The sequence below is a fragment of the Malaya genurostris genome, chromosome 3 (genome assembly GCF_030247185.1).
Source record: "Malaya genurostris strain Urasoe2022 chromosome 3, Malgen_1.1, whole genome shotgun sequence".
In the NCBI taxonomy this organism is placed as follows: domain Eukaryota; kingdom Metazoa; phylum Arthropoda; class Insecta; order Diptera; family Culicidae; genus Malaya; species Malaya genurostris.
In genome coordinates this window covers 123025901-123038747 of record NC_080572.1, presented here as the reverse complement: position 1 = coordinate 123038747, position 12847 = coordinate 123025901, and the positions used below count along the sequence as shown (strand labels likewise).

Below are 12847 nucleotides of genomic sequence, written 5' to 3'. Positions count from 1 at the left end.
AGCTCCTTCTCTTTGGAACGTCAAATTCATTGTTTCATGCTTTTGGTCAGTGTGGAGTCACTGTGGTGATTTTTTTGTGTAATTATTTAGTAAAGTAATCATAAAACAGGTATATCAAAAACAATTAAATATCTTCTGATGTTTTAGATAAAGTGCATACGATTTGATACAGGTTTGGATTAAAACATTTCGATTAGTTTACAATAATGGCTGCGTGGCAGCAATAGTCATTTATATACGGTGAAAAAGTTCAGCATAACCTCAAAATTTTGTTTTTTTCTTTGTGGTATCGGTTATGGACTGTTTTAATCACTATCTTGCTAATCTTTCTTTATGTACATTGCCTCTCTTCTGGTTTGCAGAACCCTGTAAGTTTACGATAAAGCCAGAATCATGTCTCGTTTCTTCGCTGGAGGCTCGGAATCGGATACCGATAGCTCTTCGGATAGTGAGCCAATCCAACGGCAGGCAGCACCACAATTCACTGTAAGTATTATTTAATTACATATTTTCCACCTTTGACAAATTTTCTACGCATCTGTAGTTCAGCGATGAGGAAGAGGATGTTAAACGTGTTGTACGTTCGACCAAGGAAAAACGATACGAGGATTTATCTAATCTTATTAAGAGTATTCGCAACTATAAGAAGATCAAAGATATGTCCAGTTTACTAACCAGTTTCGAAGATTTGACGAGAGCATATGCAAAAGCCTTGCCGGTTATTACTAAAGTTGAAAATGGTATTACTCCGCGTTTCGTGATTCGTGCTTTGGCCGAGTTGGAAGACTTCATCAATGAGGTCTGGGAAGACAGAGATGGACGAAAAAATTTGTCCAAAAACAATTCAAAATCTCTTGGAGCGTTGCGTCAAAAGTTCCGCAAGTATATTAAGGAGTTCGAGAGCGAATTAAAAAAGTTCCGCGAGTCTCCGGATGCTGCCGATGACGACGAAGAAGAAGAAGAGAAAAAGGATGAAGAAGAATCGGAAGACGAGCAAGTGGTGGCCCCTATGGCAGCACGAGCGGTATCTTTCAAGAAGACCGTCGAGAAAGTAAAGGTGGAAAAGGAGGACGATGATTCAGACGACTCAATTGACTGGGGTTCCGATTCTGAGTCTGATGAAAGCTCGACCGATGAAGAAACTCAGTACACCAGTATTCGCGAACGTTTCTTGAAACGAGCTGATAAAGACGAGGGTGAGGATGGTGAGAAAAAAAAAGAAAAGAAGAAGGTTAGAGAAGCGAAGGATAGTCGTAAGAGTAAGCGTGTCGATGATGACGATGAAGGATGGGAGGTTGTCAATGGAAATCGTTCTGCTACTTCAGAACAACCAAAAATGTTTGCCAAGGATGCTGAAATTGATGTTAATTTGGTGATAAATAAATTGAATGAAGTGATGGCTGCTCGAGGTAAAAAAAGAACGGACAGAAAAATGCAAATTGAATTCCTGCGAGAATTACGTACAGTAGCTGATGCCAACAACTTGGGCGCTGCTGTTGCTGCCAAGATTCGATTCAATATCGTTTCGGCTATTTTCGATTATAACCCTAAAGTTTCAGAACCGATGAAACTAGAACATTGGTCAAAACTGCTTGAAGAAATACAAGCTCTTATAAAATTGTTACTTGCAAATGAAGACATCCATCTCTCCGAAACTGTGCTTGATGAAAATGAGGAATATGAAACTGCTCCTTACAAAATTCGTGGTTGTATGTTGACAACTGTGGAGCGCTTAGATGATGAATTTACTAAATTGCTTAAGGAATGCGATCCTCACAGTAATGATTATGTGGACCGATTGAAAGACGAAGTAACGGTGACCAATGTTATTGAAGAGGTAGTTAAATACGTTGAACGTCTGGGAGATGAGATGGAAACATGTAGAATTTATTTGCGCAAGATTGATCACCTGTACTACAAGTTTGACCCCAATGTTTTGAAAAAGCGAAAGGGATTGCTTCCTGCAGGTACGCAAACTTCGGTAGATGAAATGGAACGTGTTTGTCGTTTTATATACGCCAAGGATCAGACTGATCGTCTTCGAACCCGTGCTATTCTGTCGCATATTTTCCATCACGCGTTGCATGATAATTGGTTCCAGGCTCGTGATTTAGTATTAATGTCCCATCTACAGGAAACTATTCACCATTCGGATCCACCCACTCAAATTCTCTATAATCGGACAATGGCAAATCTAGGACTTTGTGCTTTCCGCCATGGAAACGTAAAAGACGCACACCAGTGTTTAGTAGATCTCATGATGACCGGTAAGCCAAAAGAGCTTCTCGCCCAAGGATTGGTACCACAACGCCAAAATGAGCGCTCGTTAGAGCAGGAGAAAGTAGAGAAACAACGTCAAATGCCATTCCACATGCACATCAATCTAGAGCTTCTGGAATGCGTTTATCTGGTTTCGGCTATGTTATTGGAAATCCCATATATGGCAGCCCATGAATTTGATGCTCGTCGTCGTATGATCAGTAAAACTTTCTATCAACAATTGCGTTCTTCGGAACGGCAGTCATTAGTAGGTAAGTTGGATGAAGCTAGACTTTTGGCCCTTATTACCGTTCTCACTTCCACTTTCACATTCACTGCACTTACATGTCACTTCACTTAATACCAGTACTCTTAATACCAGTATCACGTACAGTGAAGTAATCACCGTAGTGAAAAAAAAAACATTTTTCCAACCAAATTTCGGTGATGTGATGGTCGTAGTAACCACAAGCTCATCTAAGTAATTATTTTTTTCTCTGAAACGACAGGCCTTTGACCGTGTAGAAAATATGCATTTTTACCATTAGTATTATGTGAGGTGCAGGTGAAGATTCTTATCTTATGGCATATATTTACAGGCCCTCCAGAATCCATGCGAGAACATGTTGTGGCAGCTGCGAAGGCTATGCGGCACGGAGATTGGAACGCGTGTGCAAATTTCATTGTCAATAAAAAAATGAACGTTAAGGTGTGGGACTTGTTCTACGAAGCTGATCGTGTTCGGGAGATGTTAGCCAGATTTATAAAGGAGGAGTCTCTCCGAACATACCTTTTCACATATTCCAATGTCTACGCTTCAATAAGCGTTCCTTATCTATCAGAAATGTTCGATTTACCCAAAAGTAAGGTGCACTCGTTAATCAGTAAAATGATTATCAACGAAGAATTGATGGCTTCATTGGATGATCCTACCGAAACGGTTGTCTTGCATCGATCAGAACCATCGCGTCTTCAAGCACTGTCAATGCAACTGTCCGATAAGGTTACAAATCTTGTAGATTCTAATGAGCGCATTTTCGAAATGAAACAAGGCAACTTCTTCCAACGTGGTGGCAATCAAGGTTACAACCGCGATCGTCAGAACTATCGCAACCAGAATCAAAACCAAAATTGGAGTAACAATCGACGTCAGGATAACCGTGGCAACCGTGGTAATCGCAATCAAAATCACCGCGAACATCGAGAACAGCGTGACCAGCATCATCGTGTAGAATTCATTGAAGATAAGGCTGAGTAATCTACTTGCGCAAATTCCTGAACAGGAGATCGAAACGTAAAATTTTTGATAAAAACTTCATACATCATCTGACAGTAGTTTCAGAACAGTTCAATATTAATTCAGACTTTCAACATCAATTTTAGCAATGAATGCAGTAATAATATACAAATGTTGCTTCCCGATCTGGGAAATTTTAAGTAAATTCTCAGATCGGGAATAGTAACAGGGAACAAACAAAATTTGTTATTGAATTTGGATGACTCTTTGTGGTGTTCTATTTACATACTTACTGGCATATTTGGTATCTACTTGTTAAATGTATTTCATTTCGAAACATGACCATGTAGTCAGGTGGAAAGGTAATAAATTACAGGGTTGTTACGGTCGCGCGGATTTAGCGGTTTTCGCGGATTTGGCGCATTTTCTGATCTAGTTTTGATGGAGTGGAGCAGATTTCGCGCAAATTGTTTTTTGTTAGGTTGGGGAAAAAGTTGTCCAATATTTTTACAAGAACATAAAATAATTTGCCATATTTTGAATTGTCTAATTTAGGTTAAGTATGCGCCGTTTTGTTATATAATTTGTTGTCATTTTAGGCTGCATGATAACTCTTAACGCTTCTAGAGAGATAAAATTAGGAGCATTCGCTTCGAGTTTTCGCGTCGCTATAATATCAGTATTGAAAAATTTTCGAACCGAAGCAAAGATATTGTATTAGATTTTATCATTTTTTTTTGTAATAAAATTTTTATTCTGGCCTTTTTGCGTAAAAGCTTTACGTGGCCGATTGGCTTACATTTTTGTTACTTAAAAATTTTTTTTTTGCTGTTGGATCTCGTCACCCTTTTTCTAGGGGGAGATGAGTTTTCATTTCCATCCAACGAGGATCGGGGGTCACTTCGTCCGCGGCTTATCTCATCATCCATTGCTTCATCGTCGGTGTTGTGTGTGATTTCCGTTTTCTATTCGTTGTCCTTGTTGGTCGTAGTCTTGGGCTCGTTGAGAGTTGCTGTAGATGCGCCTTGTTGTACATTGGTTGCAGTTGCTGGTTGGTTGGAGGGTAAGTTGTTAACTGCAGCTGGTGTACATTGTTCTATAGGGGATACTGATGGTTTCGTTGAAGGGGATGCTTGGGTTTGGTGTGAAGGAAGCACCGTTGTCCTTTGGTGTAGTTGTCTCCTTGTCACATAAGAAGGTATAGGCCTCTTCAAGTGTATGCGTAACAAACGTACGCCATTTAGAATACCGGGAAAAAATTCTTCCACTTTTCTTATTCGATAGAGAGAATCTCTCCGTATTAGGACATAGTTTTGCGAATCGGTGACGCTTGAGGGAAGATCATGCACACGCACTTCTATAGCACTATCTTCCATATATACTGGAATGTTGTACTTAATGTTCTCATGCTCCACATAGTGCACGTTGTTATTGTCTTTTGCGAATTGAGTTGCATCCAACTCTTTATAAAACTGGATGTAAACAACATTATTCGTCTTATTGCATTGATGTAAATGCACACGTTTAATGTCAAGATGCATTTGCTCCTTAAGCAAACCTTCAAGTTCTCGTATCGAAGGTCGAATTTTGGAAAGCAAATCTTATCAAGGGTCCAGTGTAGAACTGAAGCAAGGGACTTCTTCCACTGTGACTATTTACAAAAAAAGTATTGTGTGCTTTTTCAAATTTCTGCTCGATTGTTTCTTGTTCAGCAATTGTTAGTATATGAGAAGCTCTAGTCCATGTAGATTCAGAATCATTTTTAAATATTTGTTTTGAATGACTTGGAGTTTGTTTTTGTGACATTTTGCGCAATTTTTCCAAGCTGGAACTGCATACTCAATGACTGGATAAACTATTTGCCTATAAACAGCCAGTTTGTTTAGAGGTGATAATTTAGATTTTCTGTTAATCAATGGGTAAAGAGATCTCACTAAGATGTTGCATTTTAACTCTATTTCGTCCACATATGACTTAAAGAGAAACTTGCTATCCATGGTCAGTCCTAGATAGACTGCCTCATTCAACCAATCTATTTCAGAGCCATTTATTTTAGATTTGTTATTCTCAGGTGGAAAAAGTCGGGGAGATTTAGAGTGGAAAAATATGACAGCTTCCGTTGATGCATATTTTCCAACTGCTGAAATAATCAACCAGTACATCCATTCCTCTCTGCATTTTGTTTACTAATGGACGAATTACGCGGTCTTTGTAGATGACGGAGTTACGCCATCACTCGGAAAAGCCGGAATATCTGACGTGAAAAAACGGAATAATATTGGGCCAAGAATACTACCTTGAGGAGCACCAGCGGGAACATGAAATTTATCTGATGATAAGTTGTTAACAAAGACTTCGAAACTTCTGTTTGACAGATAGTTTTTTACTATTTTGACTAGATAGGTTGGGAAGTTGAGATGATGCATTTTATGAATTAGGCCATCGTGCCAGACATTGTCAAACGCTTTTTCAACGTCTAACAAAATCATGCCAGATGTTTTCGACACAGTTTCTTGAGAGACTGTTATTGACTCTGACCAACTGGTAAACAGTAGAACTATCTCTTCTAAACCCAAATTGTTCTTCAGGAAAAGTGTTATCGGTGTCTGCAAACTCTAACAAACGGGACAGGATTGCTTTTTCGAACATTTTGGACAGTGAAGATAAGAGACTGATCGAACGATAGCTCTTCGGACAGGATGGATCCTTTCCAGGCTTTTTTATTGGGATCACTTTGTCCACTTTCCAACCAGAGGGGAAGTAGCTAAGGACCAAACAGTGGTTGAAAATAGATGCAAGATGTTGGAAAAATCTAACGCTAAGATGTTTGAGCTCTATGCTAAAAATAGAGTCAGCACCCGGAGCTTTCATATTTTTTGATAGATTTTTTTTTCAATTCTTCTTCTGTGATTCTGTGATAAGCAGCGAATATAGAAGGCATTCAATCAACAGTTTCGACAGTGGCTAAAAAAGTAGTTTCGTGAGGACTGACCATGTCTTGACCCAGACGGTGGGAACTAACAATATGTTGACCTAAAGCAGTAGCTTTTTGCACCGGTGTTATGAACAAACAGTCATCCAGGTGAAGAGGTGGTATCGGTTTCGGCTTGTTTTTAAGAAGTTTAGACAATTTCCAAAAAGGTTTAGAATAATTATCTAGCTTACTGATATGGTCTGAGAATTCCCTGTTTTTGATATCGTTTATTCTTTGCCTAATGATATTATTTAGATTATTATCTGAAGTTTTCTTTCCATGAGTCCTGTTCTCAGGTACTGCCTTCGATAAATATTTTATAACGATTTCGATCTTATTTCGATGATGGAGCAGGTCCCTGATCTGGCAACATACGTTGAACTATCCGGATTCAGGATAGTGTAGTTGCCGTTTTGAAGGTCGTCGTTCAGCACTGCTCCATTCCGATTATTTCTGAAAATTTTTGGCATTGATATCACCGGCGATGATGAATTTATTTCGTCCTCTTGTTAGCTTCTGCAGATCATTTCTTTGGTGTGATTGAGTTCCTTGGTTCGGTGAGCACTGTCTAGGGCAGTATGCTGCGATGAATTTTATCCTTCCGATCGTCGTATCGTTTTCAACTCCTATCGACTCGATGAATTTCGTACCAAAGCTCGGAAGAACAGCAAACTTCACACCGCTTCTGACTGCAATCGCAACACCACCGCCCCTAGAGTTGGTTCGATCCAGGAGAATGATGACGTAGTTCGGTATTGCGAAAGACATCTTCGGTGACAAATGTGTTTCCGTGATAATACACACATCTACGTGCTGTGTTCTTACTAAGTCCGATAGTTTAATTTGCTCTGGACGCACTGAGCAGACATTCATCACTTTTAATGTTTCACACACCGTACCGGATAGTAAACGAACCGAGCACTTGAATCTACTCCATTTTCATCTTGCAACCACGGAGCGCAGAGCCAATGTCGACGAAAATCTTCATCAACTTCACAGTAGTAAATAGTGGAGTACAGTTTACATAAAAGTCAGTAGTGTTTAAACCAGGTGGCGGGAGGATTGGATCCGGTACATTATTCAGCCAGTAGAAATTCACTGGGTCCAATGGCGATACAAGTGGAACCTTCTTCTTCGATGGTTGTCGCTGAGGTGTAGCTTGTTCTCTTATTTTCAGGAACTAAGCACGTTTTGGGCAAGCTCGTTCGGTTGCTTCGTGGGGCCCAGCACAGTTTGCACAACGAGGGGTACATTCTTCTTCCATAGCGCACTCGTTGGTAGCATGATTCGATCCGCAGCGGTTGCAACGGCTAATCATGTGGCAATTTCGAGCACCATGCTCGAAGTGTAGATATTTCATGCAGTGAGTTAGATCTCTGCTTCAACGTTGTAGTACCTCTCTTGAAGTGAATTAGGTACAGTGCGTCCGACGACACGACCTGCCACTCGTCTATCAAAACTGTATCGTAAATTTAACTACCCCTCAGTAACTGGAAATGTCAAATCGGAAACGTTAGTGAATTTTTTTAAACTGGCAGCACAAGTTGATTTATTTATTGATTTTGAATAACAGTCACCATAACCTTGGTTACTGCATATCGAAGGCAAGATGAATGTAAACAAAATAAATTTCAGATCGGTTATTATATTACGGAACATTTTAATGGATTTACCTGACTCGAGCGGAATGTAAAAATTTAGGAGTATGAGTTATGTCTTTTATAAAGCCAAGTTCAAAATTCAGGTCTTGACTTGAAACCGTTGTGTGAGAAAGAAGACATGGAAATGACCGACAACGAGCTGAGCGAGGCTTGTGCTCTGCGGAACCTGCATAACGTACGGTAAAATGATTTCTTTGTGGAATTCCACTAGTAATCCTCGAATAGTGGCCAACAAGGAGAAATACTGTTTCCACTGCTGCGCAATCAACCGACACAAAACAATTTTGACACCGGCATATTACACCGAATCCTACTGCCCAGAAAAGCTAGCAGTGGAAGTGTACGGATGAATCGCTGGAAGTAGATCATTGTCCTCGTTCGTTGGTTTTATCCATAGTTTCGATTAAATTCCAAAAATGCATTTCTGCTAAATTTGGACAAAGTTTAACACTAAGAGCAAATTCAGCAGCTGCAAGATTCATATGGGTGGTCTATAATGCAAATGAAACTGAAACAAACGTATCCCCAGCAATCCGTTTTAGTTTTATTTATTCGACCAGTTCTACTGTCAAATTAAAAACTGGTTACATTGCCGTTCTATTTTTTGTATATTTGAAACACAGGTAAAACGCTGCTGGGGCTGAGAGTTTATTTTGTCATAATTTCTAGATTCAAATTTTAAAACTGACATAAATTATGCATCTAGAACTAGAACACTCCTGAATATGCCCTAATATTCCACCGCTTTCAAAACATGTTCATTTGTTTTGGGGTTCCTTGGTAACCAGTACATAGCAACTTAAACAGTGTTGCTCGAGAAGATTATTTTTATCATTTACAAGGGGTCGCTAGATTTGTGGTAACTGGCGGTGAATCGTTAGCGAACAGTTTTAATGCTGATTTTTCTTCTGAGTGCCTGGTCGTGTCGTCGGTGCGTCTCTGTACGTGCGTTTATCCTCTTCTCGACATTCCATTCGATGAATTGCCAGAGCCGGTTTTTTAAGATTTGATAAGGTGTCCATCAGTGACTCTGACTCAGCACAACTTTGTATGGCTTTTCACTCGGCTTGTCATGAGTGAAAAATTCAGCTTTCGTTTCCTGGAGATGTTTCATTACTTGATCATACTCGTCCTGTAAGTTGCAAAGCAGCTTGGTCCCAAAGCTGCATAACTTGAATGTTGGTGCAACATTCATTGAATGTAGAGCCTTCCGCCATGAGAAGCATTGGCAACCATCAACGGTGGAAGCTTAATTTTTTTGGTCACTGTACTCCACTCCAGGTAGCATTATCCAGATTATACGGATTGTAGTAAATATCCAGCGAAGCGTAGGTGTTCATTGTAGCCACTGACACATGGCCGACAGATGATGCTCTGGAACTTGTAGTTTTCTTCCGCTTCACGGACCGTCCCGAACTGTCTCTCTCACAATCGGTCGCTTTAAGCGACTTCGTCTCCAATTCACTCGTATATATCAAAGTTTTAATTGTGTACTCGTTGAAAACAAAACACAGATTGGTAGTTAAGTTATCCCGATCCCTAGCGCTATATGTAGCTGTGTTGCCAAGTGGATTTATTATTATTATTATATCATTTATTTTACCCCGGTTTTAACTTCTTAGTCGTTCACCGGGGAGAGAAAAGAAATAAATGGTTTACAATTCAAAATTATTTTAGTTCATTATTTCCTTTTTAGCACCAAAGCATCTTCTGTTGGACTGGGCCGCGAGTAACATCTCCGGGGGATATCCCCGGCAGATGGTCCACGATATCGAGTATCTTCTGGATCTGGTCAGGTGTATTTTCTACGGTGATGCAGTTGGTAAGGGCCGCGGTGAACATTTCCGGAGGAACCGGCCCCTGGCGAATGGTCCGCTATGCCTAGGGTTTGTATGTGACAATAAGGTTTGGCAGGCCCTGGGAGCCCATTGCTTGGTAATTATCATAGGGTTTGGAAAATGTTGGCATCTTTGAGGAAAAGGATTACTTTATTCTCGGCTGCGTGGTCATTGGACAGAATATCTCTTATTGAGTTGCTGATGTTGTGCTGGGCTCGGAGAGTTTGTAGCTCGGAACAAAAGGTCAGTATGTGCTCCACGGTTAACGGATAGTTGCATGTAGAGCACATCGGACGGGGTTCTCTAGAGATATGGTGTTGGTGTGTCAAACGAGTGTGACCCGTTCGCAGCCGAGATAGAACTCGTTGTTCTCGGCGGTCAGTACGATCTGTCCATCTGGACAAAACTCCCTTGATTTCAGGGAGGAGGCCGCTCCCGGATGCTCGCCAGTGCATGACGAAGTGGTCTGTGAGCTTAATCCGGAAGTCCGGCTGCTCCTCCCCATTGCCGCCAGCCTGTCAGCTTCTTCGTTGTCCGGGGTCCCACTATGCCCAGGGATTCAACAAATTGTGACATTTCTATCACAGTAGGTCTGGATCGCCTGGATAAAGGTGTGTCTGGATCTTCCCACTTCTAAGGTAGAGGTAACTGCCAGAGAGTCCGAGAAGATCACAGCCTTGGATCCCGGGGGAAGAACATTAAGGCATTCGAAAATGGCTGTGGCTTCCGCCGAGAACACTGAGCACGAAAGGATGCAGGCTTCGATGGATGGAAATATTTGGTCCGTATACACCGAGCCCGGTACTAGTTTCGGTTCGTGATCCGTCGGTAAAGTAGGAGGCGAAACCTCTAAACCTGTCGGAGGAGATCTGTTGGAAGCTGCTTCTGGCTGCGGCTGGACTATTCTTGGCTCCAATAGAGAGTGCCAATGAAATTGCGGTGTTGGGTGTGGCTGGCAGATACCATGGTCTTCTCCAAACCCGATGTAGGCTAGCCAGTTTTGGGAGTTTCTGTCCGGTAAAACTATGGAATAAAAACTTCGCTTCTTGCTGTAAGAAACAGTCCTTTCCGGATGTTCTCTCCAGGTATCCCATTGCCCTGCGTACAATGACCAAGGATGCGATCCACTGAAATGGTAATTGTCCGGCCTCTACGCACGCCGCCGTTGATGATGTACCTGGAAGGAGATTTGAGGCTAGTTTGATGGCTCTGTTATAGATGGGGGCTAGAAGTTTCAATAGATTACCTCTACCTATAGCCGTCGCCTCTATGACATAAATAAATTCTGCTCCAGATAAGAGCTTTGGTGGTATTTATCCCCTGGTAGCGGTTCCAGTTGGGATGTCCTGAACAAATGGTTCGGATGAGATTAAGACGCGATTCGCAGTCTTTTTTAACCTGGATGAAGTGGTTCGAGAAATTTAGGTTTCGGTCGAAGTTAACGCCCAGGATACGAAGGTAATTCTTAAACGTGACTTTAACCGAGCCGATCGTGATGAGACGGTCTAGGTCCAGGTATTTATCCATATCCTATGCAAACTTGAAAGCTCCTATTAGATAGGAAGTCTTGCAGAAAGGCGTCTATTCGTCTATCAATGCCCCAGCTAACCAATTGTCTAAGGAACCCTTCTCGGTTAACTATATTGTAAGCTTTGGTTAGGTCTACAGATAGGGCATCTACGTGAAAACCTTTGTTGATTTCTTCATGAATTGTGTTACTGATTGAAGCGAGATAAGTTCCGGTTCCCTTTCCTTGACGAAAGCCAAATTGACTGTTGTCTAGTAATCCACGCTCTTCGAGAAACGAGACGAGGTGTTGATTAACTAGCCTCTCGAGTATTTTGCCAGAACACGAGAGGAGCCTGATGAGTCGGAAATTGTTTGCGAAGTGTGAGTCCGCGCACTCTTTGGGAATGGGTACCGTGTGTGCTGTTTTCCCGCTGACTGGGATAGTCCCGGTGAACCAGACCTTGTAGAAATTAAGAAGCGCTTGTCGACCTAATGGCGGAAGATGCCGGAGCATTTCATAATCGATACTATCCGGGCCAGTCGACTTGCCCTTTGCGGAACATAGAGCAAAGTTGAGCTCCTCCGCGGAAAAAGGTTTGTTCCATACTTCGTCGGTTCCAGGTGGAATTGACACAGGAGAGCGCTGGACGTTCCGAAGAGAGTTTTAGAACGCCACTGGTAGCGCCGTATCATCCGACAAGGATTTAAAGTACCGACCTATGGTCGGCGATGTCAGTATGGTTGGAAGTATACCTGCCGTTCACTTCTAGGAAAAAACCCTTGTATCTGCGTTTCCCTCTTAGTGCATTTATTCTCCTCCACATTTCGGCTGTGGAAGAGTCTGCTGAGATGCCGTCGAAAAAGTTATTCCAACTGTTTTCTTTGGCTTTGTGGATAGTTTCTCTCGAGAGATTTCTGAAGCGGCGAAATTCTTGCGCCTTGGTATCTCTGGAGTGATGGTCAATGGGAGTCTTTTTCAAAGCCCGCATTTGTAAATTTCTATTGTAAAAAGCATGTTCACAATTGATTGAATAGTGTATAACAATATATTCAAATATTTTTCAATGGTCAAAGCAAAATTGTGGCAGGTTTTGTAACAGCAAATCGTATTGTTTTTCTACAATATTTTTTATTCGGGCGGTCAGAGAAGACAAACTTCCGCACAAAAGTGAATAATCACAACCGATCGGGAAGAGTGTTCGGAGCGAACTGAAGTGGATTTAGAATTTCAAATGCGATTATCTCTGTCATGATGTGCTCGATAAAAGAAAAACTATGAATAAAATAATTCCAATTCTTCATGTGTTACCTAATTGCGAAGGTTTGAGGCTGTTGGAATCATTGGTTTTCGGAATTTCAAGCTAAACGT

At 41.3% G+C, this 12847-nt stretch overlaps 1 protein-coding gene across 3 annotated transcripts; it reads left to right on the top strand.

Moving 5' to 3' along the window:
• On the top strand, nucleotides 1–3738 carry LOC131435889 (eukaryotic translation initiation factor 3 subunit C). Of its 3 annotated transcripts, none has more exons than XM_058604151.1 (4): nucleotides 1–109; nucleotides 363–486; nucleotides 545–2531; nucleotides 2859–3738. In XM_058604151.1, the coding sequence occupies exons 2-4, from the start codon at nucleotides 394–396 to the stop codon at nucleotides 3515–3517; spliced, it is 2739 nt and encodes a 912-aa protein (XP_058460134.1). In that variant the 5' UTR covers nucleotides 1–109; nucleotides 363–393; the 3' UTR covers nucleotides 3518–3738. The 3 variants fall into 3 exon arrangements, with proteins under 3 accessions (XP_058460134.1, XP_058460135.1, XP_058460133.1); XM_058604152.1 differs by having other exon boundaries at nucleotides 19–45; XM_058604150.1 differs by having other exon boundaries at nucleotides 30–172.
• Nucleotides 3739–12847: the final 9109 nt, after the last annotated feature.